Genomic DNA, 9736 nt, shown 5'->3' with positions numbered 1-9736 from the left:
ATATTGATATTTTCAACCCCATCATAGATAGAAAATACATGCTTTACTTTGTAAAAGGCCATTAATATCAAAGTAATGAAAATGTGTTGCGTTAGTATCGACAATAACTTCCCTTTTCTGTAGACAGCAAGCTGAAGCAACAATTGTACACCTACAAACTTCCTGGAGAACTTAAAATAACAGCTGGAAAAAACTCAGACTTACACAGATAAGAGTCAGTGCAGTGACAACATTCAATGTTGTGACTAAACAACATTCAGTTTGATGGGAGTAATGTTACTCTTTATAAAGCTACAAAGTTTTATAAGAGTCATTCAGACCTAATGTTGGATTTGCTTTTATTCTGATGCTGCAGTAAACAGTATCCTGTGGAGAAATAAGCTTGATACTTCAAGCATTACATCAACATGTTTCTTCTTGACCGGACAATCATGTTTTTGTCAGGTAAAATATCCACTTTCAAATTTTCAACATCAAGTTTTAATTAAATTAAAATATGTTGTATTTGATTTTAGTTTACTGTGAAAGAAAAATTCACACTGAAATAATAAAGTACTTCTTTGCATATTTTTGAGAGTCTAAATATCTGCCTTTTTGAAGTACATCATAAACAAACCAATGAAAGATAATCTTTGGCTGATAGGTGCATTGGTTTTGGCGGAAGCGTACTGTTAGCAGGGGGACTACTGCATTACTCTTATCAAAGAAGTAACAGGAGAGGCTGGACTCTGTGTTGTGATACCATGTTCTTTCAAAACTGATAAAGAATTTACACCTGTTTGGTACAAATCAAAAAACATGAGAAAGAGTCGTGTGTATTTAACTCTGACAGCGATAAAAATACTGAAGCTGGTAAAAGGAAGAGTGTCGTTGTTGGAGCCTGATGTGAATCAGAGGAACTGTAGCATTGTGATCAATGGTCTCACTGAGTCAGATTCTGGATACTATCACTTCAGAGTGAATGGGAATCTAAGTGGAAATCCTGATGGATTTTCACACAACAATAAAACTGACATTTCTGTCTCAGGTAGGACAATCTTTTCCTTCTTTGAAGTATTACGACTTCAGCTCAAAGAATCTTTGCGAATTTCTGTATAACTCAATCAAAAAGGAAGTTTTTGAAATGATTTCACCTGTGATCTGTGCTTCCATCAGCGCTGAACCGAAAGCCCCTCAGTGATGATTCCTCCACTGACAGGGGGACAGCAGGCCACTCTGACCTGCACTGCTCCTGGTCTCTGCTCTGGATCTCATCCTAAAATCACCTGGATGTGGAGAGGAAAAGGAGAGAATGACCCCTACATCACAGGAAACATGACTGCTTTAAATCCTGAGAATCTGACCGATTCGCAACATCCAATAAAAGCAATTTATACACAATTTGCCAATTAAAGAATCACTTAAATGTGTCAGAATTTATTAAAAGAAAATATATATAATTTATTACTTTTGTAAGCCATTTATCAAGGGCAAATTGTATTTGTTTTAACAATTTTAGGTGGGATTGTTGATTTTGTGCACATCAAATGTACAAACAAAAATGTTTTATAATTGTGTTCTGTAATGTAGCAATGCCCTCTGGCTGACCAACATTTGTTTTTAGTTATTTTTGCTTTATTAAAACTTTGTATTGCCATTTTATATCAAATTTAATTAATTATTTAATGATTTTTGGATGTGGTATAAAGATGGTTAATAACCTTCATTAAAACTATGCACAATGCAAGCCTGTGTTTATGTGTACAATATATGAACATCATCAATACACGTAAAAGTGGATGAAGTTATAAGAAAAAAGATGCAAGATGCTTGTTAAGCAGGCATTTAGAATGAAACACTTCCACAGCTTGTAGTAACAGCCAGCAGAGGGCAGCCTACCATTAACATACAAGTGTGCATTAAAACCTTTGGCACTTTCCAAACATGTTTGAAACTAATGTGCACAAAGCAATGGACAGTCAAAAGATTTTATATATTTACAGTTTCACTTTAGCAGCTAAAATAAAGTGAAGGATTTGGCTTTTAAATAAAACAGCTGCTGGGTTGTTCCGTCATTTTTCATGTTGGTGTGGCTTGTCTTGGTATATATGGTAAGGTGAAGCTTTGATCAGTGAATAACGACTGGATGCATTGCTCATTTCATCTGTTTCTAACACTGAGACACTGTTGAGATGATCTGATAAAAATAAAACTGTAAGATACAGTGTACATGTAATATTTGTCGCTCTGCTCTGGGTCTCAACTTTATAACAGAAAGAAACAACAAAACCCAAATGTGTAACTGAACTGTCATAAATTCAACTGGGAAGAATTTGAAAACAATTTTTAAATAATTGACATGCAATTATTACTTCATCTTTCTTAGAGTCTTTGAAGCTTTAACTGCAACACAGCAAACAATGCAGAAACAGAATGCATGTCACAATTAGCTCTACATTGTGTGATAAAGGATTACTAAAGTAGGAAATCAATGTTGACACACTATACAATGCATAGGGATGGCTACATGATGGAACGTATTGCAGCTAAAATGTATAAGAGTTCAACTATTAACAAAATCCTTGTTGAATCCCCACCATACCACTCCACATGTGAACTGGAGATAGATACCAACTCACATTAAGTATCAGTGAGACTGCTGACAAAACAGTTGCCCAATTCAAAGTAGTGACATCTAAAACGCGATAATGTCCACAGACACAAAGGAAACCTATGGTTTTGGGAAAGACAACTGTGAAGGAGAGACTCACTGCAGTGTTGGCAATTTCCCTCCATCGCTCATCATGTGGGTTTAACAGTCACCCAATCAACATTATTTTCAGAATTATAGCTGACTCTGTCACATCTGGCATCTCAAACTTGCCATCTTAAAGTCATTAAGAAGAAGACATTTATACAGTTTGTTTGTTTCTGTACTAATAAAAATGATTTGTTAGATGAAAATATCCCCAGTTTGCAAACTATATATTGCAGATGTCACAGTTATAACAAAAACAAATATATTTGTTTTACTTTGGTCTTTTCCTTCACATTAACAGTTATATCAGCCCTTGGAAGACCGTCCTGTTCCAATGGATACTGCATTACTCTCAATGAGGGAGTAATAACAGCAGAAGCTGGACTGTGTGTTGTGATACCATGTTCCTTCACCACCGCTGATGGATTTACACCAAAAAGTATCGTCTGGTTTAAATGTGACTCATGGAAATGGAGATGTGGTGACTCTGACAAAGTATTTCACATAAATCGTAACAAGGTTCCACCAGAATTTCTAGGACGGGTTTTACAGTTGGATCCTGATGTGAGTCAGGGGAACTGCAGCATCATGATCAATGACCTCACCACATCTGATTCTGGATCATATCAGCTCAGAGTTAATGGTCTTTACTATGGAACGTCAGATGGAGTTACATTCTCTTTGAGAACAATTCTCTCTGTGAAAGGTATAAAAGGCAACCACAAAAGCAATTTAGTGATGTGCATACATTTATATTATGTTTCACGTTTCTTTTTAATTCTGTGTCTAAAAATTCACAAGAAACTGTCTTTGTTTACGTCTACTACCAGACCATAGAAACTGCATTAATACTGAGTTAAACATGCTCAATACTTTATTGCTATAAAATGTATTTCTTCCATCTAAATTTAAAATACATCACTTATTGATATTATTTATCAACTATGTCTCTATCAGATCTACATCAGAAACCCACAGTGATGATTCCTCCACTGATTGACTGACAGCAGATCACTGACCTGCACTGCTCCTGCTCTGCTCTGGGTCTCCTGGAAGTGGAAGTGGAGAGAAAAAATAGAGGACTATATCACCACAGGATGCACGGCTGCTTTAAAAGCTGAGGATCTGACTGGTGTCACACACAGACACAGCTCAACTCTGACCTTTAAACCTTCAGCCAAGCACCACAACACCAATGTAACATGTAAAGTCAGCTTTACTGGAGACATAACGATAGAAGAGACAGTTTCTCTAGATGTAAGCTGTAAGTGTGTTCTGTATCTTACTGTAGTGGGTTTCAGTTTCTTCCAATTCTATAAATATGAAGTGTAAAATGTCTATACCACAGCTATGAGATATTTTACAAACATGTGCTCACAGTGTTGCCAAAGATCCCGAAAGGCTCTGGATGTGTGCAACATGCAGAGGTCTTAAGTTGTGTATGCATCAGTGAGGGGTTTCCTTCACCCACCATCACATGGCCACTACTGAAGGACAACACTGAGTACTCTGTCATCAGCATAGTGTGAAACGACACTGTCAACAGCACCCAATCTCTTAGAAACACTGGCAACAAGAGTGTTGAATATTTTAGCAGCAATGAAAATTGGGAAGTCAAAGAAAACCTCATGGTGCATCGAGAGCTGTCAGAAGATTAATCAAGATTAAACACAAGCTCAAAGCTCACATATTTGAGCTTATGTTTGGCATGTTTATTTCCTATTTTTCCTCCTTGTTCATTTAGATCAGAAACAGCGTGCTTTATGTATAATCTTGTCATGTTTGGGCAAATTCAGATATCAAAACAAAACATTACATTATGTTTGAGTTTATCTCATATCAACTTTCTAAGCTTCCTTAAATCAAAAGTATTCAAATCCTTTATTCAAACTCTGCTCCACAGAAACCCTAATTCACATGTAGAAACACACACAAAAAAGCAAAGATAATATAAGAGGAAAATATAAAGATAATATTCATTTATTTATGTATACCTTAAATAAAAAGCTAAATGCAAATGGTAGACCACTAAGTTCAATAGTGGCTGTGAATTAAATGTATAAAAACTACTTTATGAACGTTGCACATAACCTTAGCCACAGAAAAAGTGCAAAGCAACAACATACTAACAAACCAACTTCCCCATTTTTAATGGTGCAGAAACAGGAAGAAATATAGAAAGCAGACAAGAATGCAGTTTCACCTTCAGTGAAGAGATTCACTGAAGACAAAACAGAGGTAAATAAATCTTTGATTAATGCAATGCTTTAGCCCACATCAGATTGATAAACAGCACTTTCTTGCTGAATGAAATTAAATGAACAATATAATGATTACAAATATAAATATTATTCATATTTATATGCATTTGTCTTTACTGAAAAGTCACAATTGACTAACCGCAAGATTTATCTCAAACATTCTGCAAAGTAGTCATGCTATCAGGAAATAAAATCCAGTATGGAAATGTTGTATTAAACGTGACGTTATGTCTAAACTTCATTTTGATTCAGTTTCAGTATTTTTATGAACCTCCTGCGTAAATGTCTCTTACCTGTTTGGAATGGACTGAATATGTCAAGCTTCGAATCAGGATGTTTGTTTTCATCTGGTTAATCATGTTTCTACCTACTAACAACGGTAATGTATGAATCTTGTCATTTGTAAACATAAATCCATACTAAAAGTAAATATACTATATGTATCTATATTTGTTTGTAACAATATCCATGGGAAACCCTTAAAAGGATATATATTGCTTTCACAAATGTGCATATAAATACAGTTTTTATATAATGCAGACATTAAAATAAAAGAAAGTAATGATTAGTATTTAAAAATGTTTTTTAATCACCATGAAGTTTGTATATACGTTGACTAACAATGAGCTTTTATTAGGGATAAACTGTCATTACTTTGATCTCTTTTAACTTGTTTGAAATAATAAAAAAGTTTACTTGTTTTTGTTCTTAACAGATGCATTACAATGGAAAACGTCCTGTCAACAGGAAGGTCATTGTATTACTTTCAATGAGGATGAAATAAGAGCAGAAGCTGGACTCTGTGCTGTGATACCATGCTCTTTCACATCTGTCTTTGCACCAGAACATATTATTTGGTATAAATGTGAACCATCAGAGGTCAAATGTGACAAGTCTGAGTCTATATTTAACTCTGACAAGAACAAAGAAAACATTCAGCCTGGGTTCAAAGGTCGTGTGTCACTGATGGAACCAAATGTGATTCAGAAAAACTGTAGCATCATGATCAATGATCTCAAAAAATCTGATTCTGGATCGTATCAGCTCAGAGTTGAGGGATTAAATGATGGATTTACATATGTTAAAAAAACAAAACTCTTAGTAACAGGTAGGAAAAAACTTCAGTATAATGTCACATCATATTCTAAACATTAGGATTTTATTTTTTACTATTTTTATTTACCTCTTAGATCAGATTGCAAAAGTTTATTTTTAACAAAAGTAAATTTATCGTTTTGTTTTTCCAAGTGTAAGGCAACATCTAGTTTTTTCAATCTGTCTCATCAAATTTAAGATGATAAACATTTTTGTGAGTTTTCATTCAATGAACTGTTTCCATCAGATCTGAACCAGAAGCCCTCCATGATGATTCCTCCACTGACTGACCGACAGCAGGCCACTCTGACCTGCACTGCTCCTGGTCTCTGCTCTGGGTCTCCTCCAAAAATCACCTGGATGTGGAGAGGAAAAGGAGAGAAAGACTCTTACATCATAGGAAACATTACTGCTTTAAAAACTGAGAATCTGACTGCTTTCACAAAGAGACACGTCTCAACTCTGACCTTTAACTCTTCAGCTGATCACCACAACACCAATATAACCTGTGGCGTCAGCTTCACTGGCAGCATAACTGCAGAAGAGACTGTGACTCTGAATGTGAATTGTGGGTGCCTTATTATCTATTGACTCGTTTTGAAGATGCTCTTTAAATACAACATTTGCTCAGTAATGTTCCTCTTTTATGTTATGCTTTTTTTAAAATCACTAATTATTTTCATCTCATAGTTGGGAAGGAAATTCAAATAACTGGAAATACTGTTAAGGGGCTAGGGAAATTCTGAATGTAGTTTTGACGGTTTCCAAACTTGAATTACCAAAGGAGTATTTTATTTAGTATTTCTAAAGTGACAGCAAACGTTCCTAAGCTTTACATTTGTGCAGCAAAAAATCTGATTGTCGTCCTGAAAAAAATATTTTTCTTTTGATGACAAATCTAAACAAAATGCCTTTTAGATTACATTCTACAAGCCATTTTTAATTAATTATATACAAGTAGGTAATTTGGCCAATGTTCTTTTGATATGTTCTTGGTATGTGTTTACTGAGAGCTAAAATATTTTTGTTTTATTTTGTTTTACAGATGTAAGAAAACCTCAGATTTCTGGCAGAGCAACAGTTAAAGAGGGAGATGTTCTGAATCTGACCTGCAGTGTGGACAGTTTTCCTCCCTCAGTTATCTGCTGGAGTAAATCTACAAAACAAGCTGAACACCAGAGCCACAATCTAATCAAAGTGCATGGCCGTCATGAAATCTGTCATCAGGATACGAGTATAATTTTCTTGTTTTCCGTCACTAATGTGACAGCTGAAGATGCTGGACTTTACATCTGCTCAGCACAACACCTGAACTACACTCTGAGAGAAGAAATTAATGTAACAGTGAAATGTGTGTAGAATCACTGTTTCACAGACAATTTTATACAATTATCTAAGTTTCAGCCTCATGTGTTTTATTCATTCATTACAAAATGTTTAACCCTTTTGTTTAAAATGTACTCCACAGATGTTAGAAAACCTCAGATATCTGGCAGTGCAACAGTCATGGAAGGAGACCATCTGAATCTGACCTGCAGTGTGGACAGCGTTCCTCCATCAGTTATTAAATGGACTAAATCTGGAGCAAACGCACATTGCCAGGACAATATTTTCAGCAAAGCAGATAACAGCACTGTAATCTACCGGCTGGGACAACGTGGACATGTCTCTTTTTCCATCATGGATGTAACAGTAGAAGAAGCTGGACGTTACATTTGTACAGCAACATATCAGAATGACAGCACAACAGAAGAAATTTATGTTAAAGTGAATTGTAAATAAGTCAAATTCATATGCTTCCTTAATTCATGAGACATGTTTAATTCAAACTATGCTCCTCAGAAACCCTAATTAACCAGTATTTCTGTATTTTACAGTTAATCATGTGAAACATTGTGCGTTTGGCAGTGGAGCTCTTCCCTGGGTTGTTGCTGGTGTTTCACTCAGTGTTCATCTTTTCTCTATGATCTACTTGTACCACATTTGGTAAGTTACATTTTGTTGATTTTCTCATTTCCATGCCCAAATACTGTATGTAGGTTGTACATTTGCAACAACTATGTTTTCCTTTTCTTCATAGGAACACAAGAAAAAAGGCTGAACCCACTGAAGATAATCACATTTACATGTGTATGCAAAAAGCCAATGAATCAGCAGAGTAGAATGTTATTGTTCAATGACCACACTGACGTGTTGTCAGGGATTACTGTCAATTGGATGCTACATCCTGAAACTAGATTCATATCACTACTGTTTTAGACACAACAGAAAACAACATGTGGTCTATGTTTCCTGGAGTAGAGAAATCTGTCCCACTAAAATTGTTAAAAATACAGACATAGTAACTGTCTTAGCATAAGAATAAAATATATCATGAAAACAACTGGAAAGAAAAAATGAGGATCTCCCAATTTATTTGTAATTAGTTTTGTTTTCCCTTCTAGATTTTGCTACTGAAGTTATATTGTTTATTTTTAAATTTTATTTTTTGGCTGTTTATTGTTTTTTTTTGTAGAGTATATTTAAATTGTTGAATATTTATAAACTTTGTAAATATCTATTGTCATGTCTATATATGCCTAAACAAGATATCTTCCTTAAAATGCAAGATTATCCTTTATAACTTACATTTCAATTGTAAATGTCAATTGGGTTTTTTTTTTTCTCATTTTACCTGACATGTCATGTATGAACTTTAGAAAATAGTTTTTCTGAAATAAATTATGGATAAAACATTATGCAGTTCTTGATGCTCTTGTATAATACATTAAAGGTAATATTATATTAGTTTGAACTTTAGTGTGTATATTTGTATAATTTATTCAGCGTATATCTCTCCTATGGACTGCTAGAAAAAATTCTAAAGGCTTCTCTGAATCCTATAAGGTTAGTCGGTGTAGAAAAAGCATGAATAAATGTTACACTTTTCTGCTTTCCAAATAAAAAAAGAAGTAAATTCATACCTAGAAAAGAAAAACCTGATTACCCTTGAATATAGCAAATTACACTTTAATTTACAGAAAATATATTTGCTTCAGTAGTCAATGTTTATTGGTTATGCTTTTCATTTTTTACCACATGTACTGAGAAAGTAGGGAAAAAGGGAGGTGGTTGAGATGGGCCAATTTACACTCATATATCAGAAATAAGATCTAGACTGACTGCAATATGAATATTAGAGTAGAATAAAAATAATCTTTAATGTCTCTTGGCTTGGTAGCAGCAGCAAAGTAACATGCATGTTATAGCATCTAGGTTCAGACAAAGAATAAAAAAATATTCAAAAAGAAAACAAGAACAAACTATGCAAAAAGAGCAAACTTACAGCACAAAGTTACACTGTGCAATTTTCAAAAACAGTATAATCAGACTCAAAGAAATGTCCAACAGTGTAGGAAAATAAAAAATATAAAATGTGAATGTATGTTTCTGCATAAAAAAACAACATACGATTTACAAAAAAATAAAAAATTATAGCAGCAGAGATAGGAAGACTTTTAGAATATAAAGAGAGATGAAAATCTAACAGATGCGTAGAGAAGTACGAATACGGTAATGCTCTTTTGTACACCAAGGATGTATCAGTCACTGAATGAACTCTATAGTTCTTCAACAGTTTCCTGCCTTGAGACGTTATTCATCA

At 34.4% G+C, this 9736-nt stretch overlaps 2 protein-coding genes across 2 annotated transcripts in view; both read left to right on the top strand.

The window, feature by feature from the left end:
- The first annotated feature begins 3697 nt into the window (after nt 1-3697).
- The window catches only part of LOC122830734 (hemicentin-1-like), a 33495-nt gene continuing 27456 nt past the window's right edge, over nt 3698-9736 (top strand). Inside the window, exon 1 of the mRNA XM_044116358.1 lies at nt 3698-4001. The gene's annotated coding sequence lies outside the window, so the exon portion shown is untranslated. The remainder of the gene's footprint in view (nt 4002-9736) is intronic.
- On the top strand, nt 4550-8559 carry LOC122830749 (sialic acid-binding Ig-like lectin 14). The gene is made up of 8 exons (XM_044116409.1): nt 4550-4975; nt 5251-5377; nt 5714-6106; nt 6341-6661; nt 7139-7444; nt 7562-7867; nt 7971-8079; nt 8174-8559. The coding sequence occupies exons 2-8, from the start codon at nt 5281-5283 to the stop codon at nt 8253-8255; spliced, it is 1614 nt and encodes a 537-aa protein (XP_043972344.1). The 5' UTR covers nt 4550-4975; nt 5251-5280; the 3' UTR covers nt 8256-8559.

Source organism: Gambusia affinis, linkage group LG05 (assembly GCF_019740435.1).
Source record: "Gambusia affinis linkage group LG05, SWU_Gaff_1.0, whole genome shotgun sequence".
NCBI classification, from domain to species: domain Eukaryota; kingdom Metazoa; phylum Chordata; class Actinopteri; order Cyprinodontiformes; family Poeciliidae; genus Gambusia; species Gambusia affinis.
Note: the sequence above shows the minus strand (reverse complement) of the source record. Positions and strands in the feature narration are given on the sequence as shown.